Genomic DNA, 21,764 nt, shown 5'->3' on the forward strand with positions numbered 1-21,764 from the left:
GCGAGGTACATCATCTTCTTGCACATCAAGAACGCAAGGAGTTAGAACAAGGGCTCGTTGAAGAAGCAAAATAGATCCAGAGGAATTAATTAAAGCAAGCCTCTCAACGACATCAAATTGAATATCTAGCAAGCTACAAGTGTCAGATGAGGTGGCATCCCAGTCATCACTCCTCCAGTCAGTGTGGTCCACCTCAGCATGTCCAGATTCAATGTACTTAATTCATGGAAGGTGGCACAAACTCTGATGTACCTACCCCGGCTATCCATTGGTCGATTTTTCTAGAGAGGACATGTGTCCAAGCAATACAATTATTTCATTGGTCGAGCATTAAATGTTATGTAATGGTTGTAACAAACCCTAATTAGGGTTTTCATTGTAAAATCTTGGCCATTGATCTTGAATTGATCTAAGCCATCAAATTGTATTGTGGGCACTATATAAGCCCAGGCATTTCATTTGTCAAGGCTAATTAGCAATTGTTGGAGATAGTATGTAAATAGTTGGAATAGTTAGAAGATAGAAATAGAATAGCAATTAGAGTAGAATAGGAGGACAAGGCAAGAAATTGTTGCCATTGATTGTAAACAAACTCCATTTTCATTGAAGTAATGGTGAAGTGTGTCGTTTCTTGCAATTTGCATGGTTTCTTGTTGAGTCTTCAATCTTAGATGGTAGATGATTAAATGAATGGAGGAAATGTGATTGATTGATGATGGAATTCGTATATCCATACTACTAGCAGTTTGTTGATTGCAGACTTGCCTTGTGTAGTCAACTGGAATCATTCAGCCTAAGCTCAATTTCAATTTGTCGCTTCTTCATTGATATGCATCAACTTGGATGGTATCTATGCCTGCGGTGATGATTTGAACATCATAAAGCTTCCCTAGAAGATCACACTAGCCTTGTGTAGATGTTCCATTGATGTCAAAACAAGATCTAGTTAGAGTTTCATCAAAAATCAAGTCATTGCTCCTACATTCTTAGTATTAGGATTAGATCCTCTTTTCGCTCTTATCCTTTTTTCCTTTTTTTTTAATCTAGGTTAGTAAGAGCCTGTGTCCAGCAAAGCAGATCGGAAGTTCAATGTAAGTCCCCTTGTGATTCCAGCAAATCACATCATACCACTGGAGCTTGTCCACACGTGGAGACCCCACTAAAAGAACCTTGGAGTCCATCTAACTGATCCTTTTTGCAGATCTTCAGCAGTTAGAGACTATTTTCTCAAGAGAGGATAAGATGCCTATTGGTATTTTATTCTGTGTATGATGGTGTACAAAATACACGTCAACAAGTCCCTCTGGGCTCCACCTGAGCACGATCGGACCCACCACTTGGTTGCCAAGTCGCGCCGATTAGCCATCAAGCTACTTTCCATTGCGACATAGCAACCACCGTCAGATCTTCCTTGACTTGCCCACCCGTTAATTCACCTGGGCTACTCTCTCTTCTAGCGAGCTCGCCACGTGTCACTTCCTAATTTGCACTGAGCCCACGTTGACCGCCACCTCAACTGCCACCTCGCCAATCACTAAGTCGTGGGGGATAACTGGCAAGCTTATCTCCATCGTGGTATAGCAACCACCATTGGATCTTTCGCATCACCATTCGATCTTCCCTGATCTGCCCGACCTTTACCTTGGCTAATCTGCCCGCTTCCGCTGCATGTCACCACGTGTCAGCCTCTGGTTCGCTCATGAGTACACCTGGACGCCCCCTGACCTGCCACATCACCTGCCACCGGACCCACCACGTGTCCTTGGTTCTATTGGTTTGTTCGATATTATTCTTTCGGCCAAACTTCCTCCCTTGGCGAGTTGTTCACGTATCTGATCAATACAGTAGTTTCATCGATACTTTTTATTTTATCGACGAGACCAGTTCTGATTTCTTCGATGTACCTTATACCAATGGAACTGACGCTTTCGGTGAATCCTTTTAGAGATCCATTGCGGCCAAGGTCTGTTCGATAAATCACTCTTTGGTTTGTTTGCGCATCCAGCTGGGATCATCTGGGCGCCACCTGTGGCAAGGGTATTCATTCTGGGCACCTCACAACCGTGGTACAGCGACAGTCATGGATAGCCCCGGAATTTCACTCCACAATTGATCTTCCTCGGATCTGCCATTGTATCTCAGTGATCTGCTTGATCTTTAACTCGCCCCTTTTCTGCACATGCTTTGTTGCCAAGTCGCGGTGAGTATTCGATGGGCATCTTTCTATCGCGGTATAGCAACCACCATCAGATCATCTACGATCACCGTCCGATCTGCTCGACTTGCTCGACCTTTAGCTTCTTCTCGCCAACCTGCCGCAAAATTTGGACGCCTTGAGATGCGCGCGCACGCGGGGGGCCCACCAACGTTGAGCTTCCACTTGCCAAAAGCCCTTAAGCTTTGACACTTAATATGTATGGGGCTTTGTATTTAAATATTAAAACTCTCCTCCCCACCACCAATGTGGGATAAATGGTTCTTCATGCCTAGCGACTGAAACTGCTTGGAAGTTTCAAAACCCTTACTCGGTCTACAACCACGCGACCCCATCTAACTCACGGCAGGGAAGATTTTGGTTCTACACTAGCCATTTGTCCTTTGCTTGGATTTTCTTTCATTGATCGGATTTGCTGAGAGTTTCATGGCCCACATGACAGGCACACGAGGGAAGGGTACTGGCTTCATTTTACCCTTCTTTTTTTGAAATGGAGCTCAAGAATTGACTCAAAATTTTATAGGTCCCAACAGAACCTCTTGATGAGTGTACGAAAGCTTTCATGAAGCTCTTTCCGCCCACACATCAAGAATGATAAGAACAATAACATCCCCATCACTCCCCACCTTCAACACAACAAAGGGAGGGGGGAGTGGGGGGGCCTTGAGGGAATAAATCATCTTCAAAGACCTAAACTATAACCCTCTACGTAATAGCAAGGTCCCATTCCTTAAGGACATCAATCCTAGTAATAGAAGGCCTAGACAAAGGCACCTCGGCCACCTTAATCAAATCAGACCCATCTAAGCAAACCTGAGAACCCCTATAAGGTCCTTACTCTGCTTTTCCTTTACAACACCCAATCCATCCTCTGGGGTATCACCATGGCACTCAACTCCTTTTTGCACCAACTAGTGATGGGGGAGACCTCCCTCCACTAAGTTGCATGTTTGTTCAGTTTTCACTTAGCACAATTAGAAGCCATATGCCTCATTTGAAAACATCTAAAAGGGATTCCTTCATAATCCACAAGTTGCAGCCAACTTCCATTTGCTGATTTCAAAGATAAACCTGCAGGAAGAGCTTTCATCATATCCATCTCGACCAATATCCGATCATAGGTAGTATGAAGAAAACCTAAAGAACCTGCATCCACCCCCAAAAATCTACCCAAAGAATTTCCTACAACCTCAAAGCAAGATTCAAACCAATAGTGCAATGGAAAATTTGGAAGTCTTACCCAAATTGGAATCTTGTCAAAGGATTTTGTGGCAAGATCAAAAGTCGAGTACCATGGTTTCAACAATATCAAGTGCTTCTCCTCCTAGCTCCATTGATAATCACATAAGATTTTATTCCCATCCTATTCATTATCAAAAACCACCACAAAAACCCCTCAAGCTCCAAGGTAAATCTAAACATCCCCCTCTAGAATGGAGCTCCAAAACTCTATTATCCACTTGTTTAACTCATCGAGGCTCGGCCAAAAACCTTTAAATCACCCAAATAAACCTAGATCAGTAAAATACTTCTCATTTTCAATCGCTTTATTTACAACCTCTTCGCCTAAACACACTATTGGCCTATCAGTTGCTGCCACATCCTGGTTTAGGCCCAAAGTAGCCCCATCATTTTTGCTGCCCACATTCCATCCTCCCCTTGCACACCGCCCCGACCTTTGCATCTCTTTTGCTTGCTTCTTCCACGCAAAATGCCAATCCTTCCAACCCCAATCTATTTTGGCATGCAACCCGCCATTGATTAAGAGATATGGACCATTACAACCGTGAGTCCAATTCCCACCACCTGCAGAACCAGCCCTAGCCGCCAAAACAAAACCCGAAGTCTACCAAACGTCCTGTATCTTTGCAAACTGGTGTCAACCATCCTAAGGGTCTATGCCAATGCTGAGAAATAAAGCCACTTCTTTGAACCTCCGCAGAAACCCTAGCAACAAAAGGAAACTGCAACGACAGTATCATTCTTCTCCCATATCATTGTTTTTAGAGAAAGCTCACAAGCTATTTCAAAAACATTACTTACTATTTTATCTACAAAATATATCATTAATTTTTAACTTACTTGAGTACATAACTATTTAGTATTTTACTTACTATTTTAATTCTATTTATTTGATAAATTACATAGCTACTAATAATTATACTTAACCATTTAATTACATAGACACATGTATCTATGCTAACCCTCTAGAACAAAAGAGGATGTATAAGAAAAATATATAAAATCTACTTGTATTAAAATATATCTTAATATATCTTAAGTTTTACATATTATTTATTTACTAAGTTGTTAATTTATACATCTTACTATATTTAATATCTACGTACTTCAATAAATAATATCCATTTTATTTTTCCCCCGTTTATGGGGTTAGTAAAATGGAACCTACCAAAAGAAGGGTGGATTAAGATCAGTTTTGATAGCGCAGCATGAATAAAACCCTAGATTGGCTGGGCCCGAATGTAATCAAAAATTCTAGAGGTGAAGTGCTATTGATTGCCAAGAGAAAACTTGGACAAGCAACGAACAACAAACCAAAGTTTCAAGCTAGCTTGATTGGTCTAATGGCAAGAAGAAATTTTAGTTGTGATAATATGCACCTTGAAGGAGACTCTCAAATTGCAGTCAATGATATTAGAAGAAGGCAAATTCCCAATTGGAAACTAGCAAACTGGCTACACATGGTGAAAAGGGAGATTGATAGGCTAAGTAATTTCATGGTGTCCCACACCTTTGCGAAGGAAATCACCTGGCTAATGATGTGGCTAAGGTGGCAGGTGATATGAAGCTTGAGGATGTGGAAGACTTTTTGCTGTCAGATTGGCATGCTTTTTGCAATGTCAACATCGAGACCCAAGATCATGATCTACCTCCAAAGTGCTGAAAGGACGAATGCATTCACAACAGAGTTCGTTCATTGATGGTGTGCTACAGTCATTGCAAGAAGACATCAATACAATAGTACTTAGGGATGCAGGTGGCCACCACAAACATGTAACAAGAAGTGGTCACAAAAATGGACTCATCATTGTGTTTTATCAAGAAAAAGGCACATGGCCTTCAATGGTGATATTTTGAAGCGCAAACTGATGAAAGTTTTTAAGACTCGTGTTGGCATCCTTCTCCACACTCTAAGAATGTTGGGTGGCTGCTATCTATGTGGCAATGAAAGGTACCAGGTGAATTCTGCCATCATATCGATGTTTTGTGCAATGTTGCTGGATGTCAAGGAGGTTGAAAGCATGGTGGAGGCAATCATGGCGAAGCTAGTTTGGAAACACTAGTGTGGTGATCTTAAAAGTGTCTTGGCTAAAGGGCCATTCCTGGGTGCAGCATGATTATGTTGGACACCATGAGGGTTGTTTGGGGTGGCAGAGGTGACAACCCACTTGAGTCATTCATTGTTTGGAGGGCTGAAATGAACATCGTTGAGTGAAGAGGCATGGCGCGCATTGGTATCAACTTTCTGAAGGGTTGCATGGAGGGGGTCATTGTTGGCGACACGAAGTGACCATTTGCACTAGTTGATGATGCTAGGGACAAGGAAGCATACACTGGTGAAGCTAGTGTTGTGGAGGGACACCGAAGCAGGGATAACCTTCTGATTGAGTTACTTCACCTTTTGATATATCATGATATCATGCTATGTATGTAGATTAATGATAATTACAAAAGATCTAAAAGTGTAGTGACTATCAATAGGGATCTTATAGAATGAAGGGGTATGTACGCATGATCTATACTGGTATATTTGGTAGACACGAGATCTCATTTGGGAACTGGAGATGTAATAATTTTTGGTTTTAAAACAACTAGTTTAATGCATAATATTAATTTACTATATAGTTATTTAAACCAAAGCAAATTAGACATATTTAAAAAAACAAAAAAATAACTTCTCAATTAAAAAAGCTGTGAAACATCTCTTAAAGTAAAAAAACCTTTGGAATAACTCTTAAAGTGAATAAAAGAAAATAACTCTAAAATAAATTAAAATAGCTCTTCAAATAAAAATTAAGTAAAAAATGTAAATAAAACATGTACATACAAACCAAAAACATATATTGAAAAACCTAAAACTATAAAATAATTCTTTTGTTACAAAATAACTATATAAAAACTCTCCAGTAATGAAAAAGTTAAAAAAATAGCTGCATTCTTTAGATAAATGTAATTAAGATATCTATAGTAGTTATCAATTATGTATAAGTATTATTTACTATTTTATTTGTTAAAGTACACAACTATTTATTATATTTTTTATATTAAAAGCAGCAAAACAAGGGTGCTGACCCTATACAAAGACAGGCCACAACTGATGAAGAACAAACCTTTGACAGCAAAGGCTGAAGCCTGAAACAGACCACTAATAGCACACTAGCATAACAGCTAGTAGCCTACATCAAAGGTGGGTAGAAAAAACACCCACAACCCGAGGAAGAGTTTGGGGAGAGGGGGAAGAATGATCTTTCCTCTGTCAATGAACAACAGTCCAAGCAATACTATCATTTGGAACACCATCACACAGGGGACCAAGAGAGGGGAACCCCAAAGTGAGACTATCAGCACTAGGAGCTGAAAGTTGACCAGGCAACAAAACCTCCATTGAAGACTGGAATAGAACAGGAGCAATAGACAGAGAAGGTTCCACAGGTCCAGAGGGGGCCACACCAGTAGCAAGAGGTGGAGGAAGATCCACGGGGCCTGAGGAGGCCACACCAGCAGCAGGAGGCAAACTATTTATTATGTTATTTACTTAAGTACATAGTTATTTCTCCAAAATATTATTTACTATTTTATTTGTTAAAGGCAATTAACTATGTTATTTACTGAAGTAAATAGTTATCTTATTAAAAGTATTTTATTCACTACAACCATTTTTTTTGTAATATTTGTTTTATTAAATTTGTATTTTAAAAGCAGGGTGGAGTATCTAAGTTTTTGTGAACAGAGGCGCACCATTACACTCCACCTTTTGCTGCCATTGTAAGTTATGCCTCTCAGTGTAACTAAAATACTAAAAGAAATTACCATTTGTCATTAATGCAAATAATTTCACAATATGCTAGCAAGGCAAGTTAATCCCAGGTGTGGCGTAGTGTATCATGTCTAACAGGTGTGGAGGTAAGAAGTTAAGAGAAACATCATTTCTCTAAATATGCACATCCTGAAGAATTACAAGCCTGACGATAAAGGACAATCCGTCCTCTACCTTCCATTGAGATGGTAATACTGCCGCCTCACATGACCATTAGGGAGCTCAAGGACCCTGATCCTGCACCTTGACACCTTAGCCAACATTATGTCCTCAAGGTCCAGCTCCAATCTCAAGCAAACCATGCCCAAATTCTCCCAAACATGTAATTTCGTTGTTCTACATCTTGACATGTACAGCAGAACATTTGCAGCCAAGCCAAACAATAGATTCATCATTTGCTCCAAGATTTCAATCTGAGCCAAAAAATGAGGACCAAGGAAGGCATGGAGAAGGGGTTTCATGTGCTGGCAGCTGCAGAAGCCATTCAAGTTAGGTCCCACCATCAGAACCTGGATGGTTTTAAGCTCTACCCAAACTCCAATAATAACAATTTTGACCAGTAAGTGACCAGGGTTGGCAAGAAAGGTGGTGCACCCTTGTATTGAGCACTGAAATGGGCAGTTGCAAGACCGTCCCAGGGATACCCACTCCTGCAGGTGGCACCCAAAGGGACAGCAAAGGGATGTTTCATCCCAGGCTTTTCCCATCCCATTGCCCCAGGATCCCTGTTCCAGTTTTGGCCTAAAAAATTGTGAGGACACATCTGCAGGTAATACTGGTTATAAAACAGAAAAGCTCTACAAAACTAAGAAAACTAAATGACAATGCAATAGTAATAAAATTGATGAAGAAAAAAAAAAACAGATTTTGCTATTCATAAAAATATTGTGCATAGACAAAAAAACACATATAAGTACTAACAAATTGAAAAAAATGTCATTTTAAGAAAAAAGTGTGGGCTTTTGACAAACATATTTTACTTTACATATAAGAGCTTATGTTAAAAACAGAAGATAGAGCTTAACATAGTAGGTTTTGTTGTTGTGAACCATGGCCTGCTATTTTAAAGGAAACCCTATGTTTTTAAACCTAAAACTCCTTGTTCTACAAGGACGCATCCCCCTTGAAAAAGCAGGAGTTTCTGAGATGAGGATGTCCCAGAGATGTGGGGATGTCTGGGGAATGTCCCTCCACCGCCACCACGTTTCCTTCCCCATCTCCAAGACGTTTCCTCACCTGTGAGACATTTCTCAAAAGTTTCTTGCATCAAAAACACCAAAGGGGACTTAGGATGTCCTCGAGACTCCTAGATGTCCCTTGACACCGCAGGGGACACGATTAAGACTCCAACAACGAAAAGTAATATTTGTTACTTATATTTTTTTAAAGAAAAAAGGTCACTTCAAAGACCTAACCCTAACCCTGACTCAAGCCAACACAAATTGATGATGATGCTACACAAACAAGGCTAGTTGATATTGGTATAGATGAGCTTGAGCATGTGGGATCCAACAGTTCGAGTGATAAAGAGATTCGGGAGGAGCTTGGGGATGATTTGACTCTAGAGTCTAGATTTATTAGTCATTGACTCATGAATCATGAATCATTACTCATTAGTATTACAGATTACTATCTAAATTCTAGTATTTACTATTTTGTTTTTGAAGTTTGAACATTGTTGGTAACTTGATTGTGATATGAATCATGATTATGAAATCAGAAATTTTGAAGAATCTCATTCCAATGTCTATATTTTATTATTTTGATTCTCACTATTAATATTTAAAAACTACTACTAGTTCATTGCAAGCATTGCAATGTGTTTAAACTTTAAACTTTACCTATTCCTTAGGCTCATACAGTTATACATCGTTATCTTTTTAAAACCATTTTTTCAAGTACTATATGTATTATGTATTTCAGCACCACTCCCCCGCCTCCCCCCCTGTTCCCAAACCTAGGCCCCCAGTAACCCCGTCCCAGAGACACATCCCCCTGTCTCCATGTCAAGAAACTCAGTGGAACATTGCTAAAACTTCACTAGAGTTTCAAATTTTAATTTGAAAATGAGCCTATTCAAAAGTAAAGCCTCTTTAAAAAATTAAAATGCCCAACTCTACACAAAAAATCTTCTGCTGTCTATCTCTTCTGTTTCTTTCTGCCTCAGTGTAAAAGAGAAAAAAAAGATAGATATATGTGAACAATTTCACAAGCAGTTTGAAAATCTCAAGAAACAGAACAGAAAAAAGGAGCAGGCTGTGATTAATCATAAGATTTGAGCCAGCCATACTATTTTTATTGGAAACAGTTGATGAATAAAATTAACAAACATAATAGCTAGAATTTCTCTTTCCAAATTGTTTTGAAGTTTTCTGCTGCACCTGCTGGAACAACTAGAAATGAGCCATCAGGCGACCACTGCAATCTTCTGAAAAATGATGGCAATGTCTCATCATGGAAAAGATGTAACTTTGTTGTGCCCTGTGTAAAAAATAATAACTCATTAGAAAAAGAAAAGTTACTAAAACTTAAAAAAGTCTTCTGTTACCCTGTTAATAGGGTCTTTGTATTAAACTTATAAGAAGATTTTCCAGAATCTTGCTGTTACCTGCTTTTCTGATTCAGCCTTTGCAATCACATGTTGACATACATAATTCATCTTCTCCTGACCCCTGGCTCTACCATTCTGAGGCTTATTAATATAGATTCTGCATGTCCTGTCAGAGCTTGTTGATGCCACATACACACCGGCTGGATCCCAAGCAACGCCTTGAACATAATGCAAATGAGCATCCAAAATCTGTTGTACACCACCTAGAAAAATAAGGAACTATGTTATTAGATTAAAAAATAGAGTTAAGTAAACAAAATACTGAACCATCTTGACATATAAATCCAGAAAAACATTAATATTACCTTTAGTAGCATCCCATATGATACAAGAATTATCAACTGAACCAGAAATCAAGAAATTGCCGTCTGGTGACCACTGTAGGTCAAGAACATCCTTGCGATGGAATCTGCATCAGTAGAACCATATGTAATAAGAAATAGAGAAATTAAGCTATAATTAGTTTCAAGGAGAATATCATAAAAGCAACTTACGAGAGTGTCTTCAGTACTTTCCAACCATTCCCATTCTCTGCATTATGCAGTTTCCATATAACTAGCTCCCCACCTGCAAAATCAATTGGAGTACAGAATTCTTATAGTTGCATCTTCTAACTTAAGAAAGCAATTGAAAGTAGATATCCATATAAAAAAATTGTTCTACTGTATCCTGCTAGCGTTTCCCCTGTGTTCTATATGCAAGCTCTGCTGTAACCAAGATAAACAAAAGTTCACAGGTATAACTTATAGTGTCTGGCAAAAGTAAAGTCAACCACCAAAAGAAGGTATTACAAAGAACAATATGATATAGTTTTAGCAGTGAATAAGTGCGTACCATCAGCACCTGAAGCAAGTTGTTCTCCTGCATAAACAAAGAAAAACCATGGGAAATTTTTAATTAAAAAGCAACAAAGGACCATTTCCTAGAGATATTGATAGGTTTTGCATATTAGATTGCTTTTAAGTACTCGTGTGCTATACTAACTCTCAAATATTCAGCATATCAATTGGCAACTGCAAAGTGTTGAAGGGAAAATAAGTCAAATACCAAGATTAACTCTCAAATATTCAGCATATTAATTGGCAACTACTAAGTGTTGAAGGGAAAATAAGTCAAATACCAAGATTCACAAGAAGAATCATGGCCATATGTGGAAGTTCAGAATTATTCCTGGAGCAGAAAATAAATGTAATGAATCTAGTAATGCATAGATATCCAGTATTACAATTTCAATATTTATCATCGAACTATGACATTAAAAACTTTAAACCAAGTCCATACTAATATATACTTAGGAATTATTCGTTCATGGGTTCCCCAAGGTTAATCCTGCTAGTGACCATTTAGATAGAGAGACAGTTAAATGGTCAAAACCAGAGAAGGGGTGGGTGAAAATAAATTTTGATGGAGCTTCAAAAGGCAATCCAAGGATCTCAAGAGCGGGATGTGTGGCTTGTGATGATGAAGAAAAGGTCTTCTGCAAGGGGGCTAGAAGGCTTCAAGACAGCACTAATAATGAGGCGGAAGTTCAGGCAGCTTTACTTGCAGTTGATTTAGCATCCAATCTAAAGGTGTCGAAATTACATTTGGAGGGTGATTCCCAAATTGTTGTCTAGGCTTCCATTAAAGGACATACTCCGTGTTGGAAATTAAACAAATATGTAAATATTATAAGTGAAAAACTGAAAATGTTCAATAATTATTGCATCTCACACGTGAAAAAAGAGGGAAACACTCTTGCAAATGAGCTGTCAAATGAAGCATGAGGCCTCGAGCCAAGGGAGGTGAGGTGGTGGAATGACAGAAATGAAACCGTTAAAAGGAACTAAGACGCATTGCCAAGTTGGTACGACATTAATTTCAAATTCCTTGTCAGAAGCTGGCTTTTTTCCTACGCAAGTGTGAGTTAATGAGCAGTTATTGCAAGATGCTCTAAATTGGTGGCGATGGTGGAGAGCCATGCATTAAATGCCAATTTCGTAATGCCCGCACTACTAATGAATAGACCTGGCAAGTTGGTGAAACCAGTTTCAAATCTGGTTTTATCAGAAATCTCTGCAATTTTTCAAAAAGCTCAGAAATGGAAGCTAATTTCACTTTGAAATCTTCCAAATTGATGTCAGCATTTCATGGTCCTGTTCCGCCAAAGAAACTCGAGAAAATGTTTCTTGTTAAAGACCCTCTGCTTTTGAAAGCAGTTCAGCTGGTTTTAGGAGAAGAGGTGGCTGCCATCAGTCATTGTTATAGGTGCAGAGCAGACATCTACTTGCTTCTCATGGCTTGGGGTCTAGAGCTGGGACACACGGTTGAAGAGGTGCGAAAAGTGTTGCAGAGACAAATTCCAGGGGAATATCTTTTAAATTTGGAATCCCTACTGGAGTGGGTGGTGTCGGGATGGGGATTTAATCTTGCAGAAGGTATCCCGGAGGAAAATGAGGAGATGAGGGCGCGCCAATCGCACATTCAGTTTCTTCGACGCCATGAGGAAGTTAAATGTGCTTCAAGGATGACGCGAAGAGAGGCTAGGAAGGGCTATTAATCTTCGTCCAAATCATGGACATTGAAGATGTGATCAGGCAGGAGGGTGGCGGGAGAGCGGTGGAGAACGTGAGCCCAAGGAGGCGGATTACGAGGAGACTATCTGCAGAATTAGATAAACAAGCGAGGGATGATGCAAAAGGTGGACGGGGTGGCGAGGTGGCTTCTCCAAGCCTACGAGGTGCAGCGAGTAAGGATGCAGATGGAAGAAGGGGGCGACAACATGCCAGAAGAGGAGGCTCTCGCCGTAATTGGGTGGCTGGTGAATCGAGTGCCTCAGCTGCAAGAGGCGTGAAGGAGGAATCATGAATAGGGTATCACAGGCATGGTACCCATAGGTGCCATTTTTCTTTGCTCTCTTTTTCAGTTAATTTTACAATTGAACTTTAAACTTCAAGTTGAAATGCCTATTTTTTGACAGGCAAGATGTAATAAGGTTTTTCATACTTTTAAGTATGGGGGGTGGTTGTGTGGGTGTTGGTTACTAGTTTTGAAATCCAGCTTTTTGGGAGGGTGGTGGTGGCAATGTTATGGATGTTTTGTTTTGGGAGCTTTTTGATAGTTCATTATCTTTCTGAAGTTGTAATGCTTATATTTCAAATAAATAAAATATATATTTTACCGATCAAAATATATATATATATATACTTAGGAATCATCCACACTGAAGTAAGAGGGGGGTTTTGCGCTACATGCTCGTGAACCTTTACAAACCCCTCAAGTGTCATGCAATTAAAAATCTAACACTATCAAAGGGATCCCTTAAAGTTCAAACAAGTTTCCAATGCATAAAGTTGTCTATTGGTATAACTTTGCCCATACCACCAGCAAATGTGTTCTATTATACATAGCAACAAAAATCTTCTAGGGAAAAAATCAGCAAACCAAAATTATAAGATTTAAAAAAAAAACCAGGGATTTAAAAGGAAAAGATTAGATTTTAAAAAAACATAATTACATGTAGAAAAAGGGACAAAAACTTGTTGCTTTTAAAATTGAAAGGCATTTCCATAGCATAGAGACATAGAGAGCAAAAAATATTCAACCCATGAATTGTGGAATATAGATTTTTGTTGTTTATATTTATATCGCCGATTGCATTGCATTGCATTGCACAAAACATAATTCATAGTGCATAAGTAATAACTAGATGCTGACAATTTACAAATTTTCAATTACAATCTAGTTTGTACAAAGTCAACCTACAAACTAAGTACAAAGTTCCAAAAAACTAGACTTAGCCAATGACTCTTGCAACCACAAAAAGGCAGCACCCCTCTTGGGGGCAAGCAATGGAGACCGCAATGGGATTGAGCAGCACCACCCCTCATGGGAGTCCAGGGGAGACACCCCTAGCATGGTCAAGAGGCAGCACCCCTCATGGGATCTAGGGGGTTGAGAGGCAAAGCCCCTACCACCAAGCCCAAATTAATGCCTTTGAAACCATACAAACCTTCATAGCACACACCATTTTCACAATTTTATAAATTAAGTATTTGGCACATTCTTGTTTATAAAAATGTTAAAAAAAAAAAAAAAAAATTGTTTGGGCAGCCCTTGGGTTCACCCAAGAAAGGCCCAAGTTTGCCCAAGGTACCTTGTTAGGACCCCAAGCAAACCCAAGATGCATACCCACACTTGTTCGATATGCAATTGAGACCCTAGAGGGGTGTACTCACTAACTTAGGTCAATTTAGTGTACAAAGAAATTAAAACAAGCAAGAAGGAAAGAAGAATAAATAGAAAATCCTTGAAAAAATCTCCTCATTGATAACTTAGAACAACAGTAAACTTTTGAGCTTTATCTCACACACAAAGAAAAGATCATGCAATAACTTGGTGATTCTAAGATATTGTAAATTATTTGTTAATATTTAAATTATTTTTAATATATCAATTTTTTTATTTAGAATGATAACATCATTAAAAATGATTCCAACAATTTAATATTTAATTTAAAACAAAACAAAATTCATTAAAACAAAGTACAATTATTCTTGGAACATGTCCCACTATCTAAAATAATAATGAAATAAAGCCAAAAATACCCATCAATGGCAAAAGAAAGCGAGGAAAAATATTGGAATAAGTTTCTACAACTTGTTAAGATTAGCCACTAAAAAAATGCTCATCCAAATCCTTGATTGATATACAAATTAAGAAGAATGAAAATTCCAATATTACTCTATTCTATGTCTAAAACCAGTATCTAATTACTGTAGAAAAAAATGAATTTGTGATCACAATTTGAACCCGACAATGCTAATCCACCATTTTGACCTTTTCCTTCAATTGTCAGTTGTGAGAATACCCAAACAATATGCACTACATTCCCTCGTATTTCTTTGGCATAGTCAAACTCAATCTTTACTGAGGATTTTCTTTCATGATTTGAACAGTATTCATATTGAGAAGATTTGAGCGTAAAAATTCTGCAAGTAAATCACATGGGTAAAGCAAGCAAATTTATCCTCAAAGTTTTCTCAATTTTAATCGCAATTTCTGCTTCTATGGTTCTATTTATCTAAAGTTAGAAATTGCCAACTAATTTCTACTATATCTATATCACACACTCGTTTTAGTACCCATAACACAACAAGTTTTCAATGCATAAAGTTGTCCGTTCGTATGTCTTTCCTCATACCACCAATAGATGAGTTCTATATATGTAGAGTGGGAAATTGCATGCTTTGCAATTTTTACTCTATCAATATTTTGCACGCTCATTTTGGTGACCATCCTTTTAGTTGGTGACCATCCTTTTAGTTGCTTTCGTATTCTTAGCCAATTCTCAAGCCTTCAAGCCCTTTGTTAAAAAATTTGGACCCAATCCAGCCCAATAATTGTTTCTAATTGTTCCCATCCTTCTAAAAACTTATGCCCACTTAGACAATAACACAATTGTAGAAGCATATGCAAGCACTAAAAACAATAACACAATTGTAGTAGCATATGTGAGCACTAAACTTCCTTGGTTAAAACCTGCCTCTGGTGGCTTCTTTGCATATTTGAACAGCTATAGACATGCAAACTTTATAAAAAACTCAATTCTAAATTTCATTTGCAACAGTTCATGCAATCATTCAATATTCTTAGGTTGATTTGAAATCCTTCTTATCACTTGAAATTCTAACATTTGAAATTCTTCTTATCACTTGAAATTATAGCATTTGCCTTTCTTCTTACCATGAATATCTTTTGGTTGTTTCTTCCATTCCTGTAAGTTCCTGTAACTTCCAACTATCCTTTCATTGCTAGTGCTATCCTCCTGTTGTGACCATTTCACACATCGCCCCATTTAAATGGGGACCCCCTCTTTTTGCTCGTTTTTGCTCGCCTTTCGCTCTGCTTTTTAGGGTTTTGGTAGTTTGTCAGTTGTCTGGATTTAGGGTCAAGCCTTAGGGTTCCCGTTTTGACGTTTTCAGGCCAGAGCCCAGTCAGTCTTGAGAGCTTTTTTGAGCTTCCTCTCACAGGATGCAATTTTGAATAAAGTGAATTCGCCAAAGGCTAAGTGAGTTGGTCTATTTTTAATTGGAATTTTGAACAAATTTGCCTAAGTGTTGATGATGAAATTGTGAATTTTGTCCAAATGAGTAATTTTGACCAAATTTTGAGTTTTTTGATATTTGATCCTGGGCATTGGAAATGACTTGTTTTTGCCTTGTGAAGTGATTAAAATCCGGAAATCATGATATTTTGGCCTGTAGGAGCAAAATCGCTCCTGTCCCTCAGTGAAGGACCGGAGCTCGTTTTCAAAAATCTTACTGTCTCTGCAGGATCAAGATGATTTTTCAGTTGGAAGTAGTAAAGGGAGGCGTGATCTTTCCGTTGAATATAATTCGAAGAATTTCATGAGCACGGAAATGTCCCAGGAGTAAAAATCGCTCCTGTCCCTCAGTGAAGGACCGAAGCTTAAAATCAAACATCACCTTGTCCTTGCAGGATTTGAACAACTTGACGATTTGAAGAGGTCAAAGGAGATACATTTCATCAATTGAATATAATTTGGAAACGCGAACAAGAGGAAAAATGAACCAAAATGTAAAATCGCTCCTGTCCCTCAGTCAGGGACCAGGGCGAAATTCAGTGTAGCTCTCGTCCCTCTCCCAGGGACCAGAGCGAAATTCCTCATAAGGCAAAATTTGGGTGAAGATTGAGCAAGTTTTGAGTTTGAGGCAAGAAAGGAGGATGAAATGAACCCATTGAAGACAAATTGAAGATTACAAGACATCAATAGGAGACTCAAATTGGCCTAGGCGCTCCTGTCCCTCAGTCAGGGACCAGAGTGATTTTTGCCTTAGGTCAATTTCCTGCCAAGTTTGAATGAATTCCAAGCCATGAATGAATGAAAGGATGCATTACAAGACCGTTGAAGATAAAATTGGAAGTTGGCAAAGTGTGATGGAGCCTACAAGTCTAAATTCGCTCCTGTCCCTCAGCCAGGGACCAGGGCGATATGTTAGTTATGATGCCTTTCCTCCAAGTTCAAACCACTCCAAGTCAAGGTGAAGGGTGGCAAGGACATTTTGAAGCGTCTCAATGAAGAACGAAGTATCAAAGGTCGCCAATATTGAAAGAATTGCACCAAATATCCTAGTTCGCTCCTGTCCCTCAGGTAGGGACCAGAGCGAAAGTGTTCAAATGAGGCCAAGTTTGGATTGCTATCCACATTTTGAATATTTGAAGGGGAGTAAGGAACATCGTTTTGCACTTTGAAGACAATTGCAAGTTAATATGATGAAGATTTTTGCAATAAAAACCCAAGTTCGCTCCTGTCCTTCAGTCAAGGACCAGGGCGAAATTCAGTATAGCTCCCGTCCCTCTCCCAGGGACCAGAGCGAAATCTTCACAAAGGCTTAGATTTTCAAAGGTTTATCAAGTATCAAGTGGCCAAGAGGGATCAAAGGACTTCATTTTACACGATGAAAGCAATGGCAAGTTGATGAAAGCAAGCATGAGCCCAGGACATTGAAGTTCGCTCCTGTCCCTTAGTCAGGGACCAGGGCGATATTTACTATATTTGCCAATTCATTCAAAAATCATGCCAAGACAAGGTTATGCGAGGTCACAAAATATCAAAGGTATCTTAAGAAGGTGATATGCAAAGAAATTAAGCGTCAAAAGGTGATCAATTTGAACAAGGAAGCTATATCGCTCCTGTCCCTCAGTCAGGGACCAGGGCGATTTTTCATTAATCACTCTTTTCCTTCAAGGTCACATCAAAGCCAAGGTACATAAGATCAAGGATATCATTTGGAAGGCGACACAAGAGAAATGAACGTCAAAATATTACCAGTTTAGGCTAAGATACAAGGTTCGCTCCTGTCCCTCACCAAGGGACCAGGGCGATAATCTATTTAAGCATCAAAGTGCCTTGTAAAGACCAAGTGAAGTAAAGGTAGAATGAAGAAACAACGTTCTTGTTTGCCTTATGATAAAGATTGGTGATCGAACAAGCAAGATCAAGGAGAAAACACCTAGATCGCTCCTGTCCCTCTCCAAGGGACCAGGGCGATATCACCTCAGGAGGCATTCATTTACAAGGTCAAGTTAACCAAGTTTGAAATTCCTAGCAAAAATGCCAATTTCAACGTAAGGATGGAGATTTTGAACGTCAAAAACACGAGATTCCAGGCTAAAATGGTAGATCGCTCCTGTCCCTCAGTCAGGGACCAGGGCGATGAGGTTTGTACTTTTCCACCTTCAAATTTTGGCGCTAACAAACATTTTTTGAATTTTCATTAAATGCTAAAAATCGACAAAATTAAAAATTCAATTAAATAGCATTTAAAAATTGCGCTTGGACATTAATTAATTGATTTTTGCCTTTTAAAAAATCGAGTTTATTAATTAAAAAACGATGGCAATTAATTAATTAATTATTATTTTTAATAAAAAATGGAGCGCTTGGGTTTATTTTACAAAAGTCTGCCTAGAGGTAAATGAGAGGTGAGCGCTTATAAAAGGAGGGTGAAAATTTTCATTTTCACATTATCATTTTATCATTTTCCATATGCGATTTTGGAGAAGTGCGATTGGTATTCAAGTGGAGCGAATTTCCATTCCAAGGAAGGCGCAAACATCATCAAGGGAGTGCGAACTTGAAGTTTAAAGTGAAGCGAACTCGCCAAAGACATTAAAGATCATATCAAAGACCCCAAAGGTGGCAAAATTGATAGCTTGAGGGAGATCACGTTGAAGTCACCAAATTTCGATTGTTGCCTAGGCGAATTTTCTTTTTTTTTGCATTTTAGAGTTAACTCTCAAGCAAGGTATGGCGATGTGGTCCCTTGTTTTAAATTTTGAATTTTGATCGTCATAGCTTCAAATTTTGAATTTTGAATTTTATTCCAGTAGCTCAATCGTTTTTAGGAAATGATAACTCAAAGACTTATCATGAAGTTTCCTAAAATTAATCTAATCTATGTTATGCATTGCAATATCTAGTTACTTATTGTGAAATGTTGTGTAGGTATGGCGACCCCGAAGGCGGGAGCATCCACCAGTCGTCCAGCTCTCATGAAGGAAGATCAAAAGACCGAAGAAGTGGAGACCAAGATCGTGTCTAAATGGAGCAACATTGGAGATACCAACTTGGGCAACTTCAGTACAAAGAAATTTCGAGAGGTCCCTTACATTGGCAAGCCATCACCTGTCGCCCGGAGGATAATTGAAAGTGGCATCATTAAGGCGGCCGACTTCCCTCCAGCAGTACAGTGCCATGAGTTGATGATCGAGTGTGCTCGGCATTATGATCCTCAATCCAGAACGATCGTGTCCAAGGAAGGAAACACTTTAGCTTATCTTTCAGAGGAAGCTATAAGTGAGGCTTTCCATCTTCCAGAGCACAGAGATATGATTTACAAGAGCATATAAGGAGCCAGGTCCATGTACGAAGATGATCCAGATGCTTGCCTAAGCATCATTAACAAGAACTGGTTACTCAAGAGTCGTCCTCGCCTGAGCAAGGTACCAAACACACCACACAGGATTGATTTCCAGGAGGAGTACAGAGATTTGATTACAATGCTCAACCGAGTCACAGGTGCACCTCAAGCTTTTTACTTTGAGAAGTGGATGTTCTACTTCATCCAGCTGATAGTTCAGGGTAAAGGAACAATTCATTGGGCTAGAATGATTAGCCATTGCTTGGACGTACAGTTGAGGAGACTCAAGGCTACCAAGTCCTTCCACATGAGTTCATATGTTATATATGCCTTGATCAGGAGTTTCGAGTACGCAGGACTACCTCACAGAGGAGTGATTGGAAGAGGACCCGGCGAGGTCAGAGTTTGTGATTCCTATGTTCACTTGCATCATCCGCCAGGAAGCAACTACAAGTTAGTTAATGATAGCTTCACTATGAACATCACAAGGACGTTGCAAGGCGGGATTCACAACAGATTATCTCAGGATGCACAGGAACTAGTAAAGAGGTACGGTGCTTGGTTTATCCAATTTCCGAAGTTCACTTATATCAGAGTTCATGGATGTCCTTCACCTCCATACATGTTGCCGAGATATCCGACAGACAGAATAGTATTACTTGAGGTAACAAGACAGTTGGCAGCTTATGCGAAGGCATTCAGACACAGACATGGAAATGGAGTTCCCGTACCTATCATATTGGGCAATTCAGTTGAGGTATGTCCTAATGCTTTAGCCATGGATGACGCAGAGAAGGAGTTAGCTTTGTATTCTTTTTCATCCTTTGCTTTGAGAGAAAGCTTTGATCCACATGGATATATAGAGGAGACAGTCGGTAGGAAGTTTAAGCATGAGTTCCAGATAGAAGATTTTATGATGAATCTCTTGGATGATCTTGAAGTAAAAAGGAAGATACATTCTAGATTGCCTTTAGATTTCATCAAGAAATGCAGGATTTACAGAGTGGCCGACCAAGCTCAGGACAGTGGCAGACATCTCCAGTCATCCTATGATCGAGAAAGCAAATCAATAAGGTTAGATTGGAATGAGCCCGAGGTTGTGGATCTAGATGCTTTGATGGCTCCAGTCTTGTCTTGTACTCGCAGATGGGTTGATGTGCAGCATCAGAAGTTGAGAGAGCAAGGCATAGCTATGACTTTCACTTTGGAAGAGAAACCAGCCGAGGGTGGAGCTAGTGTAAGTGAAGGTAATCCTAATCCCAGAAATGCAAATGAAGGCAACCTTCGAAGTGCAAGTGAAGGCGATCTCCATCCAAGAGGCTCGAAGAGGAAAGAGAGACCTGGAAAGAGAGAATCTTCCAAGAAGAAACAAGAGGCCAGCCGAGATCGTTCATCCGGTACATCTTCCCGACAAGAGAAAAGGACACTTGAAGTGGAAGAGTCTATGGAGTCGATGGTACAGAATGATAGGCAGGAAGAGGGACAGGCACCGCAGGGGTCACCAGATGGATCTCTCCAAGATTATGAGCTACATGATGACAAGAACAATGAAGAAGTAACATCTCCTCCCAGAGAAGAAGAAGCATTGCATAAGGAGATTCAGGTTAGAGAGACAAGATCAGCCATTCCAGATTGGTTGAAGGAAAGATTAACAAAGGTAATTGTGATCGAGGACGAGGACAATGTGATTGATTTAGAGAGCCTTGTTGGACATTCCCAGGAAGTGACAGAGAAAAGGAAGGCTACCAAGATGTCCAAGATGATTAGAGATGAGACTGGATCCAGAAAATTACAGATAGCTACGCCGGCGGTGGACAAATATGAAGGGGAGATCCTAGCAGAGGAATATGATGTAGAGACATTTGAGCTAGGTCCATCCACAGCCGAGCAGACACTAGATGATGCCACAGATTCCTTTGAGGCATTGAAAGATAAGCTTAGGGAAGAAATGGAGAAGAATAGGAAGCTTGAAAGAGAGGTCGGTGCATGGAGAACATATTTCAGCCATCTCAATCAGCCTTTAGGACGTCAGGATCCAGCAAGATCACCCATACAGGCACTTCCCCTTCAATCAATTGGTGAGGCAGAGAGATTCAAGAGTATGGTCCAGCGTATGAGTACTTGGATGGATAAATCTCATACAGTTGCCGTAGAATTTGCAACAAGGATGATGAAGACTATTCATAGGGCTATTCAGGTTCTTGAGATCATCCACAATTTGATGATAACGGTAGCCGCTTTTGCTCATACCAAAGATGTTATTATTCCTGTCTTGAAAGTAATTAGACAAACATCGAGGAAGGTCTTAGCACAGGAAAAGATTATGGATGGAGGACCTCACAGTTTACTTCAGTGGTCAACCTTACTCCAGATGAAGGAAGTTCTCTTCGAGGACATCAGTACTAGATGCAGTCATGTTGAGGAGGTGATCAACCCGATCCAGGACAGAGTATT

The 21,764-nt window shown here is 39.5% G+C and overlaps 1 protein-coding gene across 1 annotated transcript in view; it reads right to left on the reverse strand.

Annotated features, from left to right (window-relative positions):
- Positions 1-21,764, reverse strand: part of LOC131071614 (chromatin assembly factor 1 subunit FAS2) — a 57,539-nt gene that overhangs the window by 27,067 nt on the left and 8,708 nt on the right. Inside the window, exons 3-7 of the mRNA XM_058007528.2 lie at positions 10,720-10,746; positions 10,380-10,452; positions 10,191-10,294; positions 9,883-10,088; positions 9,656-9,755 (exon numbers count right to left, since the gene is read on the reverse strand). Coding sequence (XP_057863511.1) covers positions 9,656-9,755; positions 9,883-10,088; positions 10,191-10,294; positions 10,380-10,452; positions 10,720-10,746 — 510 coding nt within the window. The remainder of the gene's footprint in view (positions 1-9,655; positions 9,756-9,882; positions 10,089-10,190; positions 10,295-10,379; positions 10,453-10,719; positions 10,747-21,764) is intronic.

Source organism: Cryptomeria japonica, chromosome 11, assembly GCF_030272615.1.
Source record: "Cryptomeria japonica chromosome 11, Sugi_1.0, whole genome shotgun sequence".
Classification (NCBI taxonomy): Eukaryota; Viridiplantae; Streptophyta; class Pinopsida; order Cupressales; family Cupressaceae; genus Cryptomeria; species Cryptomeria japonica.